We start from the raw sequence: 14,138 nt of genomic DNA, 5'->3' as shown, positions 1-14,138 counted from the left end.
TGCTCGCTTCCTTTCATAACGGCCACTGTGAAAGTGGATTTGCCGGGAGGTAATGTGTTTTCGAAGGCCCTGAGGTTCGGTGCCGCGTTTGATATTTCCAGCTTCAAGAAACGAAGTTCAGAAAGGAAAAGACGAAGGCAGACGCTCATTGTGAGCGACAGAATGGGACGCATCTCATCAAAGTGCCTACAGAGGCCGCGCTCCGCAGCTTCTAAAGGGCAGAGACGGCGGGGGGACAAGGGGACGTGGGGGGGACTGTCAGTACCTTCCGCACCTTAATCGCTCTCACCGACTTCTGAAGTTGCTCAATTACATTGAAGGGAGAAATGATGAGATTGCCCCCAGGCCCAATGCTGCAGGGCGGCCTCCCCTTGGCAGTGGAAATACAACAGGGAGGGAGGGATCCGTCATAAGATTAAGAACTTGAATTGTTTTCCTGCTGAAGGGAACAGACATCCAAACTGTGCCTCTCGGCGTCCTCCCTACACAGTGGGAGAAAAATCAAGCCATGTCCCGGGTGGGCGGGAAGGAAGGCCAGCCCGCATACTGACTCTTGTGTGTGGTTTTTTTTTTTTTTTTAATATATTTTTATTGATTTCAGAGAGGAAGGGAGAGGGAAAGACAGGTAGCAACATCAATGATGAGAATCATCAATTGGCTGCCTCCTGCACGCCCACCCCCCCACTGGGGATCGAGCCCGCAACCCTGGCATGTGCCCTTGGCTGGAATCGAACCCGGGACCCTTCAGTCCCCAGGCAGATGCTCTATCCACTGAGCCACACCAGCTAGGACCATACTGACTCGTTAAACAAACACCCGCCCTGGCCACAGGTCCCTCACGTCATTACGTCGTTATGGGGGAAAGGTCCCTGGCCTTGCTGACTGGAGATGTCTGATTGGGGTGAACAGCTGTCAATCACACCCAGGCCAGCCCTGGGAGAACTTCCCCAGGAGGGGAGTCAGCAGAGACAAGAAAGAGATACAGGAGCGGAGAAGGGGGGCATCTTTTTTGGTTAATCCTCACCCCAGGATTTTTTTTTTTTTTTTTTTTTTTTTTTTTTTTTTAGAGAGAGTGGAGGCGAGGGAGAGGGACGGAGGGAGAGAAACACCAATAAGAGAAAGCCCCATTGCCTCCCACACGCGCCCCCACCAGGCGGGCAATGGAACTGCAACCCAGGTAAGTGCCCTTGACCAGGCATTGCAGGGGCCAAGGCTCTAACCACTGAGCAACACCAGCCAGGGCTGGGGTCATCCTTATTTTGGAAAGTTCTGTCCGCACAATAAAACACAACATTCCAAAGCATCAGAACTTTACAGGGAGTTATGAGGCCCAGGCGGCATGGCTCAGGGGTTGAGCATCCATCTAGGAACCAGGAGGTCAGGGTTCGATTCCCGGTCAGGGCACAGGCCCGGGTTATAGGCTTGATCCCCTGCAGGGGCCGTGCAGGAGGCACCCCATCTGCGATTCTCCCTCATCATTGATGTTTCTCCCTTCCTCTCTGAAATCAATAAAAAAATAAAAAATTTGTTTTATAAAGTGTTCCTTCTGTGAAGGAAAATGCATTAAAGTTGTTTGATGACATTTCTCTGCAGACGCATGGGAGAGAAAACGCACCGTATGGGGAGGGGGCTGTCCTGGGGGGGGGGGCGTCCCCCTGGGGACACGCGTGGGAAGCAGAAGCGAGGGTTCCCGTTTCCCACAAACCCCCGCGGCCTCCCCGTGGGGCCCGGCTGCACGCGCGCCTGTGTTGGTGGAGGAAAAAGAAGAGAATTCCATTCAGACGCCGCAGGCCCTCGGAGCTCACAGGGCCTCCCTTCTTCCGGTCCTCAGAGGAGGAGAGAGCAAGAAGGCAGGGTCTGAGTGCCCGCGGCGAAGTAAAAAAAATAAATTAAAAAAAAAACACATAAAAAACACGCCACGCGTTTGGACGCATTAGCTTTGACCCCAAGTCTCGGATGCCAGCAAAGGGCGGTCATCAGATGAAGACGCCGCCCGCCCGGCTGTCTCTTGCAGGCGGTTCGGTTCTGCGGAGCTCGCAGACCCTCTGCAAACCCGGGGCGGCCTCGGCTCTGGCCACGTGCCTTTCCCTGCCCCCCAACATCAAATGCAAAAGCAAAGCCAGGCCCTGGCCGCTGCGGCTCAGTGCATAGAGCGTCGGCCTGCGGGCTGAAGGGTCCCGGGTTCGATTCCCGCTCAGGGCACAGGCCCGGGTTGCAGGCTCCATCCCCAGTGGGGGGCGTGCAGGCAGCAGCCGGTCCAGGATCCTCTCTCATCATGGATGTTTCTCTCTCTCCCTCTCCCTTCCTCTCTGAAGTAAAAAAATACATTTTTTTTTTTTTAAAGAAAAGGCATAAATCGGGTCTACAAGTGGCTTTCATTAAAGAGGGCATTTTTCCACGGAACGTGGGCCGTGAGGGAGAGGGCATACATGGAGTGCCCATCGCTGCTCATGCGTGGGGCTTCGGCGTGGCCTGTGTTGGGAGCAGCGGGGACGCCGGAACCTTCTGGTGGTAAATGGCCAGGGTGGAGCCCCGGAGGCTAACTCCTGGGGGGCGGGGGGGGGGGTGCGCTGGTCCCCCCCCCACCACCCGCCCCGTGTCCCCCGAGCTTCCTCTGTGGGCGCAGAGCCCCCCGCCAAGTTCCTGAAGTGGCTCGTCTCCCACATAAACTGGCGTTGATCAGGGTTTCGTTCCTAATTCTTCTACGTCTGACGGGTCCCACCGGCTTCCCCACCCCACCGCTCCCCCCGGCTCACTTCCGAGGGGCCTGCGGTTTGTCTTTCCTGACCCCACAGCTGAGTGTCAGCAGCAGGGAGCCCGCGGGGTCGGGCGGGAGGGAGGGAGGGAGGGAGGCGGCTGCTCTAAGGTCACTCCATCTCCATCCACATCCCCAGCGTCTCACCGCATCGGGACCTTTATTTCCCCAAAACACTGACGGTGCTTCAACACAGGGGAACCTGCTTTTTATTTCTTTATCCTCGCCCGAGGATATTTTTTATTGATTTTTAGAGAGAATAGAAGGGAGGGAGGGAGGGGGGAGAGAAAGAGAGAGAGAGCGAGAGAGAGAGAGAGAGATGGATGTGAGAGACATACTAGTATATTCATTGCCTCCCACACGCTCCCCAACTGGGGCCAGGGATCGAACCTGCAACCCCTCGGTGCTCAGACAGACACTCTAACCACCTAGACCCGTGGTCGGCAAACTGCGGCTCTCGAGCCACATGCGGCTCTTTGGCCCCTTGAGTGTGGCTCTTCCACAAAATACCACGGCCTGGGCGAGTCTTATTTTGAAGAAGTGGCGTTAGAAGAAGTTTACGTTTAAAAAATTTGGCTCTCGCCCTAACCGGTTTGGCTCAGTGGATAGAGCGTCGGCCTGCGGACTGAAGGGTCCTAGGTTCGATTCCGGTCAAGGGCATGTACCTTGGTTGCGGGCACATCCCCAGTGGGGGGTGTGCAGGAGGCAGCTGATGGATGTTTCTAACTCTCTATCCCTCTCCCTTCCTCTCTGTGAAAAATCAATAAAATATATTTTTTTTAAAAATTGGCTCTCAAAAGAAATTTCAGTCGTTGTCCTGTTGATATTTGGCTCTGTTGACGAATGCGTTTGCCGACCACTGGGGCCCCTAGACACACAGCCAGGGCCTACCCTGCATTTCTAATGGGATCACTGGAATAGGCCACACCTGCTGTCCTCCAGGTGCGCGATAAAGTGCGTTAGGGCCTTCATCAGTGTGAGACAAAAATAAGCAAATAATGAAATAATAAAGAATTCAGTCCTCGCCCGGCCGGCGTGGCTCAGTGGATGAGCATCGACCTATGAACCAGGAGGTCACAGTTGGATTCCTGGTCAGGGCACGTGCCCAGGTTTCGGGCTCCATCCCCAGTGGGGGGCGTGCAAGAGGCAGCCGGTCCGTGATTCTCTCGCATCATGGATGTTTCTCTCTCTCTCTCTTCCTCTCTGACATCAATAAAAATATCTAGCCAAAACCGGTTTGGCTCAGTGGATAGAGCGTCGGCCTGCGGACTGAAGGGTCCCGGGTTCGATTCCGGTCAAGGGCATGTACCTTGGTTGCGGGCACATCCCCAGTAGGAGGTGTGCAAGAGGCAGCTGATGGATGTTTCTCTCTCATCGATGTTTCTAACTCTCTATCCCTCTCCCTTTCTCTCTGTAAAAAAAAAAAAAAATCAATAAAATATATTTTATAAATAAATAAATATATTTTTTAAAGGTAAAGGTTTGGGGTTTTGTTTTTTTTTTTCAACTTTGGAGCAACGTTTTCTTTTGGTTCCCATGTCCTGCTGTACGAAAGGACTGAAAATCTCGGCTAAAAAGAAGAAAAAAAAATAGACCCATGAGCCCATCACGCAGACGCTGAGGTTAAGAAGACAACAAGCGGCTAGAACAAGGCAACAAGAAGGTTTCAATGTTTATTTCCATGTTAAAAAGGAAGCGTTACCCTGTGGTTAGAATATAGCTTTATGCTGGAAAATGGAGTCACTTTGTTTCTGAAATAGTTCCAGAAAAAAAAAAAAGAAAGGGAAAAAAAAAAAACAACCCAAAAGTCATGACGAGTGAGAGTAAGATGTCCTGGCAGGTCCCAGCGACCATCCCACGCGAGACACGCCCCCCCTGGGCACCTTCCGGATCCCACGCACCTGGCGTGCTTTTATTTGACATGTATGTATCCCGACACGCCTGGCGGTGTCCCCAGGCGCTGCTTACATTACATACAAACATCTCTGCTCTCCACGTGTTAGCACAGCTCCGCCCACGGTCCCTTTCCGCAGCGGGGACGGCTGGTGTGTGAGCCACCTGGGATGTGGGGGACAGAGACCGGGACGGAGAAGGGGACACCATTTTTGAAATAATCAGAGCAGAAAACCTAGGGGGGGGGGGCGGGGGGCGCGACGACACACAGGACCCACCGAGGGCAGACCGAGTGTCCCCCGCTGACAGACAGACAGACAGACAGAGCCTGGACTGGGGCCAGCACCCCAACATCGCAGACGCCGCTGTCACACAGTGGACGAGACAGCCGAGCGACACCCACAGCAGGAGGCTTTGTGAGCCTTACAAACGAGCCAGGCGCCTCCTGCGGTGGACAGGTGTGGGGGACAGGCGTGAACCCCGCTTCCCTGCGTGGGGGGGGGGTCTGTGGATAGAAACCCCGCCCGGAGGTGAAGGGTTATTCCAGTCAGGGGACCCAGCCGGCCCTTGTTGAGATAAGACAGCCCGGAGGACAGGGTTCCCTCCTGGGGCGCGGAGTTCTCTGGGGTTCACTAGGGGACCCCGGTCTTCCCAGGGTGGCTGCTTCTGCTTCTCTCAAAGGCCACACCCCGGGGCTGTCCAGGTCACCTGGGCCTCGGGGAGCACGTGCGCCCCCCCCCCAAGGACGCAGAGTCCACAGCTGGAGGCCCCTCTGTGCCTGCGTCTGCGGGGGGAACAGGGGGGACCGCGAGGCAGGGGCTCCGCCCACGTTGCTTCCTTGGGGTCGTCAACTCGGCTCACTGGGGTGTCTGGGCCATAGAACCCCGGGGCCGCTGTGCTTCAGGCGTAAGGATCCCCTCATCCCGTCTCTGTTGTGGGGCTGGTTTTCCGGCTGGTTTTCCACGGAACCGCTGGGAGACACGCGGATAGAACCGGACAGAACCGGACAGAACCGGATAGAACCGCACTGCTGATGCGGCCCCACCCGGGCCGGCCTCCGGCTCTCCGCTGCTCACACGCGTGCGCACGCGGGGACACGCAGGTGCGCGCATATTCGTGCGTGTTGTGTGGCCAAGGGACCCCTCCTCCTCCATCGCGCATTTGACCTTTATTTCGTACCATCTCGGCTTCGAGGTCAAGCAAGAGGGGACTGCACGGCCCGTGTCCCGTGGGGGGAGCGGGCCGGGGTTTGGGGGGGGCCTCGCCAGCCCTGCTTGTCTTCTCCAGGTGGCCCGGCGCGCCCTGCTCCGTACCTGACAGCCCAGCAGGATTCTGGGGGTTTTCCATGAGCACGTGACCTTCTCCCCGCCCCACCCCCCACCCCCGTCCCACCGAGGAGCCTGGGGTGTCCTGGCTGCATTCTCCCATCCCGGCTTCGCTCCCTCACCCCCATCTTCAACACGGGACCACCGGCCTCGGGACGCAGGCTGACGTCATCGGTGACGTCATCGGTGACCTCTGCCCCGGAGTCCCGTGGGCGAGGCGCGGGCAGAAGCCTGTGGCCGCTGTGTCGCGAGTGGGTGGGGCTGTGCGGTCACCTGCCAACCTCAGTCCAGCGCCTGCCTTTTGAACAATCAGTCCTCGGCCACCTGGGGTCTAGGCCCCGCCCCAGGGCCTCCCGCAGGTGCCAGGTGCGAGCTATTCCCGCCTTTAAACTCCCATTTCTCCGCACCCTGTCGGGTCCTCTCTCCACCAGAGTCATTTCTGGGGATACGTTTGGGGGAGGACCATCGTATGGCTCAGGACAGTGGGGAACGCGACCTCGCAGTCCAGTGTCCAGTGGCCCGGGGACCCCACCTTCGTAAATGAAGCCGTTGCCATGGTTTCCACATCTGGAATTCTTGCTTGGCGTCAGACCCCTCGGCTGCCCTGGGGAAGCCGCTTTTATTGAAAATGACGCAGGACCCGAGCTCCCGCGCGCGCTGCCCCGCCTGGATTTTGCGATGACGCTGCGTTTCCACCGTGGCTGCTCCTTGAGCTCTGAAGTCATTTGCACGAATTTGGGGGGGCCCATGGCTGTTCCCCGTCAGGGCGCACCCTGTCGGGTCTTCTCTCCACCAGGGTCATTTCTGGGGATACGTTTGGGGGGGAGGACCGTCGTATGAGTGGATTTCTAGGTATTGCTAAGTTAAAACATCATCCCGCCCTTTAAAAAATGGGTTTTGTTCTGGGGGAAGGGGAAGTTTAGTCTGACGCGAGTGTCTGTCCGTCTTACATCTGGGGGTGGGCGTGGCCAACGCACCGTGCGCCCACAGCCATCCCGAGCTCTTTGCGCCCCCAGAGATGCGCTCGGTGGGGGGGGGGGCTCCCCGCGACCCCCCGACTCGCAGGAGACAGAAGAGCTGTTTGCGGGTCACGACTCTTCTGCAAAGTGTTCTGGTTCCGTGTAAAAAACCGGGAAGAAACTCCCGCCCCTCACGGTACGGTCACAGCTTCGTAGGAGCCCGTGTCCCCGGCCCACACGAGAGGGATCCACAACAAAACGGAGGGAAGACGAGGGAGGGGACGCGCGCTGGCGGCTCCCGGGGGAGGGGAGGGCGCGCGGGGGACGGAGAGACCGTACACCAGACGAGGGAGACCTCCCGGGACCCCACGTGGGAAGCACGGGCGTGACCGAGACGCGTGGAAAACGAACGGATGTCAGAGGGGAAAGACATTCCTTTCCTTCACGTCTCCGGAAGGGCGGCCGGCCGGGGTCCGAGGAGGCTGCGGAGGCGGGTAGAAAGCGCGCAGGCCCCGCGCCCAGGGCGGCACGGTGGGCATCTTCGGGGCGCCCATCCCAGGCCGGGGCAGCAGGCGCCCGCTGTGCTTCGGGGGGGGGGGGGGTCCGGGGCCGGAAAGGTCAACACCGAGTCCTTCCCGAGTCCGGCGGCCCCGCGTGCGTCCCCGGAAGACAAGCCAGGTCCTTCGGGCGCGGTTTGTCCCCGCGGAACGGAGCGGGGACCAGGCAGCGGGTTAGACTCGTGGGACCGTTTCTCCAGGACCCGCAGGCGCTGCTTCAGGGACATTTCCCAACTTACACCCCCGTCAGGGCACAGGCCTGGTTTGCGGGCTCGATCCCCAGTGTGGGGGGGCGGGCAGGAGGCAGCCGATCCGTGATTCTCTCTCATCATTGGATGTTTCTCTCTCTCCCTCTCTCCCTTCCTCTCTGAAATCCATAAAAATTTATTTAAAAAAACAAAACAAAACAAAAAACACCCCAGTGGCTTTTCTCCCCCGCGCTCTGACCTGCTCCGGATGGGACCCCGGCGGACTGGCCCCGCAGACACCGCGCTGTGCCGCCCCGGCCCACGGCGCCCTCCCTGCTCCCCCCACCGCGAAAACAGAAGGCATAAAGGTGAATCCCGACGCCCCCGCGTGGCTCACATCTGGTCCCGCAGTCTCTCCATGTAGTCCTGGAAGTCCCGGGGGTCCCCCCGCCCCAGGTCCGGGCACACCCACTTGACGCTGTCCTCGCCGTGGAACAGGATGGAGTCGGTGTAGGCGCCGCCCTCCTCGGGCAGGATGGTGGTGTAGGACGTGAACTTGACCCGCTTCCTCTTGGGGCCCGAGGGGGTGGCGGGCGGGTGTCTCGGGTCCTTCTCGTAGACGTAGTCGGGGGGTCTGAGCAGCTGGCTGGGGAGCGCCTCCTGGGAGCCCCCGTTCAGGAGGAAGTTCCTCTCCTCGAAGGGCAGCGCCCGGTCGAGCGTGGCGCACTCCTCCGACGGCAGCGTGATGTCCACGGGGCTCTCCAGCAGCTCCACCTCGTGGCCCAGCCACACCCAGTCGTGGGAGTGCGGGAGGGCGCCCTGCTCGCTCACGGCCAGCCTCTTGTGCCGGTACTTCCAGGCGAACGCCACACAGTTGACCAGGAAGACGAGGATGGCCAGGCAGAAGACGCCCAGCAGCGCGTACATGCCGATCTCCAGGTCGGTGAGGCCCCGCGAGGTCACCGTCAGGTCGCCGGCGGGGTGGGGTCCCTGCGACCTCCCTTGCGTGGGGAAGCTCGTGAAGGCGTCGGGGCCGCCGCCGCCGCCGCTCTGGGGCCGCTTCGTGTCCTTCCTCCCCAGGGGCGACGGCGGCGGGGTGGCGCTGTCCTCGGGGCCGTGGCCGGAGGGGGCGCCGTGGGGGGGCCACCCCGGGGCCGCCCTCTCCCGGCCTCCTCCGCGCGGGATGGAGTTGCTCAGGGGGTCCTGGTACTCCCGACTCACGCCCTCGATGTCGTTGGTGCCGCCGTGGCCCCGGTCCACGTGGGGGTCGAACTTGACCTTGACGTTGCCCTTGCCCACGGCGAGGACGCTCTTCCTCTTGGTCTTCTGGCAGGGCTCGCTGATAAGCATCTCCAGCTTCACCAGGGGCCCCTGGCCTTCGCCCTCGGCGGCCAGCACCGGCCACTGGGGCTGCAGGTTCGGCCGCACCGACGCCACCATTTCGTCCAGCGACGAGAGGGACACGGAGAAGTCCTGGGGGTCGTAGATGTCCAGGGGGGTCACCGCGCCGTCGCTGAACAGGATCCACGAGCTGACGATCGCCTCCTGGGGGAAACGAGACCAAAGCACCCCGGGGTGGTCAGCGGGTCCCTTCGGGTCGCGACCGTGACTGGGAGTCCCTGCCTCGCGCGCCTGAGACGTGCCAACGGAGGAAAGGGAACGTCCTGAGGGTGTTTTGGGGGTTCGTTTTTTTTATGAATCCTCACCCGAGGGTAATTTTTTTCCAATCATTTTCAGAGCGAGTGCAAGGGAGGCAGGAGGGGGAGGGAGAGAGAGAGAGAGATCGACATGAGAGAGAAACGTGGATTGGTTGCCTCCCGAATGCAGCCGGGGGATCGAGCCTGCCGCCAGGGACGTGCCTGTGACGGGGATCGAACCTGCCAGCCTTCGGTGGGAGAGCCAACGCTCTAACCACTGGGCCACGCTGGCCGGGGAGAAACCTCTATATTTTCTCGCTTTGCACAGCCCTGGGCGCGGAGCGAACGCCGTGCTCTCCTTAACACGCGAGGTGCGTGTGCTAATCCGTGCGTCCAGGCAGCAGGATTTGGCTTTGACCTTTCAGAAAACACTCGGAAAGGTCGGGCGATGGATCTGAGCCAAACTCGGGTGCAGCCCATCAGCCTCCTGGGCAGCCAACACCCCTCCCTCCCCCCGCAACCTTCCTTATCAGGAGATGAAGGCGGCGTTGGCTGGAGGAGCCGGGAAGAGGTGCCCTCGCCCATGACGCGGGCGGTTTAAGGGCGGGGAGAGTGTCAGAGGTGGCGACTCGGTAAGGACGTGAGGCACGCGGTGGCGATGCGCTCAGGAAGCTGCCGGGGGACGTCCGGCACCGACAACCACGCGCTTTGGCGGCGGACAGAGCAGACGGCACAGGGCACGGGCCGATGGGGAGAAACAGACTCGAGGATGCCCGGCCAGCGGGGCTCCGGGGCTGAGTGCCGACCTATATGACCCAGGAGGTCAGGGTTCGATTCCCGGTCAGGGCACAGGCCCGGGTGGCGGGCTCCATCCCCAGTGGGGGGGGCGAGCAGGAGGCAGTCAACCCATGACTCTCTCTCCTCATGGATGTTTCTCTCTCTTTCTCCCTCTCCCTTCCTCTCGGACGTCAATGAAAACATGTATTTTAACAAACCATGTGGGACACACGGGTCTGCTCCCCTGAGCGCTGGCGAGACAACACAGACGGGCGCGAAGCAGGAGGCCGCTTGAGCATCCGGCCCCAGCTCCAGGAGCTGTGCTGACCACCCGAGGGGGCGGGGGAGGGGGGGCAGGGAAGTGGTCTCCGCTGACCGAGGACACACGGACTCCGGCTCTCACCTGCCCAGGGGCCTGGAGGACGTCCTGGGCCGTCACCGTGGAGACGATGGCCCTGCGGTCGGCCCGGTGCGGCTGCAGGGAGAGGGACAGTCCGGCCACCAGCTGCACGCCCAGGTCAGCGATGGCCACGCGGTCCTCCAGCACCGTCACCGTCTTCTCGGCCAGGATGGAGTCCGACAGCGGCGAGAGGACCTGCGGCGGTGGCGGGAGAGCGGCCGTGGGGGCCCCACTCTTCATGGTAACGCCCCGCCCCCCCCCGCCGCCGCAGTCCCACCCCCACGCTCCATGGTAACGCCCCGCCCCCCGCCGCAGTCCCACCCCGACGCTCTCTGCCAACGGAAGGCTGACGGGGACCCTGTGCAGCGAAGCGCTCACCCCACCAGCCGCCTGACGGCCTGAGAGGCATCGTCCTGGTCCGCTTTCCTCCCTTTCCTTCAGCCCCTGGTGGCGGCGGGGTATCCCCCAAGGGGGGGGCCTGGGTGAACTGGAAGGCAGCAACCAGCCCTGGCCGCGTGGCTCAGTGGTTAGAGCATCGGCCAGTGCACCAAAGGGTCAAGGGTTAGAACCCCCTGGTCGGGCGCATGCAGGAGGCAACTAATCTCTCTCTCTCTCTCTCTCTATCTATCTATCTCCCTCCCCCTCTCTCTCTCTTTCTCTACCTCCCTCCCTCTCTCTCTCTTTCTATATCTCCCTCTCTCTCTCCCCTCCCTCCCTCCCTTCCACTCTCTCTAACAATCAATGAGGAAATATCCTCGGGGGCGGACTAACAAAACAGCGGAGCGCCTTCCCTGGCTGTGGCAGGCGATTCCGTGCGAGAAGGACTGGATCGAGCGTCAGGGACGATGGAGCGGCCACAGGAGGGGCAGAGGGCGGCCTCCGGGAGCAGAGAGGGACTCTGGGCGGACAGTCCACACGGACACACCCTCCTCGTCCCACCCGGAGGAATTCACCTTCCAACAGCCTGAGCTGGAGGAACCCTCCCCCAGAGCCCACACGTGCCCAGCCCGGCCTGGCCCCCACCTCGACCTGAGCCTCGGGGTGCCCTGAGCACAGACTAGAGCCCAGGCCCCGACCGGAACTCAAGACCAGGCCAGAACCCAGCGCCGGGACCCTGTAAACCAGGGGCGCTTAAACTGCTCACCTGGTGCACAGTGATAGGAAAGTGATACAAAGTAGAGCACGTTCACTCAGCCGGGTCACAATGTAACATCTAAAGTGACTTCACTGTGAGCGGTAACATGTTACATTGTTATTAGAACTACTAGTGGCCCAGTGCACGAAATTCGTGCACATTAAAAGGGAATTAATTAGAGGAAATAATTTAATATTGCTATTTGCCCTTTCTCTATAATAGAAGTGTCAGAGATGAAAGAAAATTAGTAAAATGTATATGAAAACTTTCCTCCTGTCAGAGTCTGGGGTGCACCACGGGACCCAGAGTCAAGTCCCTGCCCACCTACATGCACCTCAAAATCATGTGAGATCCAGACCCAGCTGGCCCCTGCCCCCATTGGGCTAGATCCAGACCTGGCCAGTCCCACACTTGTCAAGCCCTGCCAGGTGAGAGGGTGCAGCCTCAGGTCCCCTGGCCTGGCACCAGGACGGGGGGCATGGCCTGAGGTCTCCCAGCCCAGACTGGGGTAGGGGGCGTGCCTTGAGGTCCCCCGTCAAGCACCGCCGGGCGGGGGGTGTGGTCTGAGGTTCCCCGGCCTGGTGCTGGGGTGGGGGGCTTGGCCTGAGTTCCCCGGACCCAGCACTGGGAGTGCACCTTGAGGTCCTCTGTCAAGCCCTGCTGGGTGGGGAGCACGGCCTGAGGTCCCCTGTCAAGCCCTGCCTGGTGGGGGATGCGACCTGAAGTCCCCTGTCAAGCCCCATGGGGGCGGGGGAGGGCGTAGCCTCAGGTCCCTGCTGATTGCTCGTTAAGGCTCCTTATGGGAACTTGGCTTCAGCTGTGGGTGCAGCCATCTTTGTGACGGAGTGCTGGTCAATTAGCCTATTCCCTCTTTATTAGATAGGATGCCACGCCCTTGCCCCGTAATTACCCGTCAAAACTGGCAGGAACATAGCTGTCCTGTTGCTGCAATGAAGTGGGGAGCATTGCACTGTGAGGCTTTTTTACGTTTAAGGCGTGTTTTTAATACTTTCTTGTCTACCGTGCGAGGAATGCCCTCCAGGTGTGGAAAATAAAACCGGCTCTCCCAGGTCCTGCGTCTTCTCCCCGTGACGTGCAAAGTGCCGGTTGTACGGGGTGGGGGCGGGGGGGCGAGGCTGCGTATGCTGTGGGTTTAGTTTAGCGCAGGTGAAAGAAATTGTGTATTTTTCCTAAAACTCTCTAAAAGGCAAAAACTGATTTGGTTCCCGATGACGAAAATTGGTGAATTCAGCCCGGCAAGCTCTGTGGTTAGAGCGCCGGCCTCAGCACTGAAGGGTCTCGGGTTCGATGCCTGGTAAAGGGCACGGGCCTGGGTTGTGGGTTCGATGCCCACCCCGTGTTGGGGTGTGTGCAGGAGGCAACCAATCGATGTGTCTCCCTCACATCGAAGTTTCTCTCTCTCTCTCTCTCTCTCTCTCTCTCTCTCTCTCTCGCTCGCTCTTCCTTCCTCTCTCTAAAAACCAACAGGAAAAATATCCTCGGATGCGGATTTTAAAAAACTGGTGAGCACGGGACAGAGTGCGGAATCTTGGGGGGGGGAAGGCGGGGGAGGGCGCGTGGGTGGGAGGTAATCAACCAAGCCCTTGTGTGCGTACATGCATCCCCCACGGACACAGACAATAGGGAGGGGAAGGCCTGGGGGGCGGGGCCTGGAGGGGGTCCCTGGGGGTAGCGGGGTGCATAAAAACATAAAACAAATGGGTGACTATACATGCAGCCGGTGGCGTGCGCGCACACGCACACACACACACACACACACACACACACCTGCACACCTGCACCTGCTGGGAGGGGCCGGCAGGGGGCGCTCGTACCTGCACGGAGGTGATGCCTGGCTCGCGGCCCGCCAGGGTCCTGCCGCCCTGCAGCTGCGCGATCCGCGGCTCCTCCACCTTCATGAAATCCAGCACCAGGTCGGTGATGTCCAGCTGCCAGTCCGGGCCCAGCAGGTGGCTCAGCCGGCCCAGGTCGGGCGCCTCGGCCACCAACTGGGTGAGGACGCGCACCAGGGCGTGCTGGTACTGCAGCGAGCACCCCCGCCCCTTCTTCTCCTCGTCCTCCTCGTCCTCGCTCTCCCGCGTGGGCCTGGGCACGAGCAGACCAGACCACAGCGGCGTCACTGGGGCGCCCAGGCGGCACGTGCCTGGTGTCCCCCGGGGGCTCGCCGGCCGCACGTGGCCTGAGGCGGGTTTCCGCCTGCCGGGCCGGCTCCCTGGCCCCTCGGACCACCTGTCCCTTCCTCCTGCGGGCACCTGGCGGCGGGCCCCACGCTGCCGCCTGCCCCGCCCGCCCGCCCACGCCGGTGGGCGCCTCTCTCGAACCCGCAGCTTCGGAATCATCCCCCACGCAGCTGACGCAGGACGGCAGCCGGTGCGGGGAGCCTGAGGTCGGGGCCGGGAAGCGCTGTAGGCAGCCAATTTCCACGCCCGTGGCCGCGAGCGGGTGCCGGGGCCCCTCACCTGGAAGTGGGCGGAACGGCTGCCCCAGGCCT

General features: G+C 60.7%; 1 protein-coding gene across 1 annotated transcript in view; it reads right to left on the bottom strand.

Annotated features, from left to right (window-relative positions):
* Positions 1-4,415: 4,415 nt before the first annotated feature.
* Positions 4,416-14,138, bottom strand: part of LOC308238242 (transmembrane protein 132B-like) — a gene marked incomplete at its 5' end in the record, with an annotated part of 14,442 nt that continues 4,719 nt past the window's right edge. The window contains 3 exons of the mRNA XM_080649896.1: positions 4,416-9,222; positions 10,495-10,686; positions 13,462-13,732. Coding sequence (XP_080506022.1) covers positions 8,071-9,222; positions 10,495-10,686; positions 13,462-13,732 — 1,615 coding nt within the window. The 3' untranslated portion in view covers positions 4,416-8,070. The remainder of the gene's footprint in view (positions 9,223-10,494; positions 10,687-13,461; positions 13,733-14,138) is intronic.

The sequence above is a fragment of the Plecotus auritus genome (assembly GCF_963455305.1).
Source record: "Plecotus auritus genome assembly, chromosome: 13".
In the NCBI taxonomy this organism is placed as follows: Eukaryota; Metazoa; Chordata; class Mammalia; order Chiroptera; family Vespertilionidae; genus Plecotus; species Plecotus auritus.
This window is presented reverse-complemented; position numbering and strand designations above follow the sequence as displayed.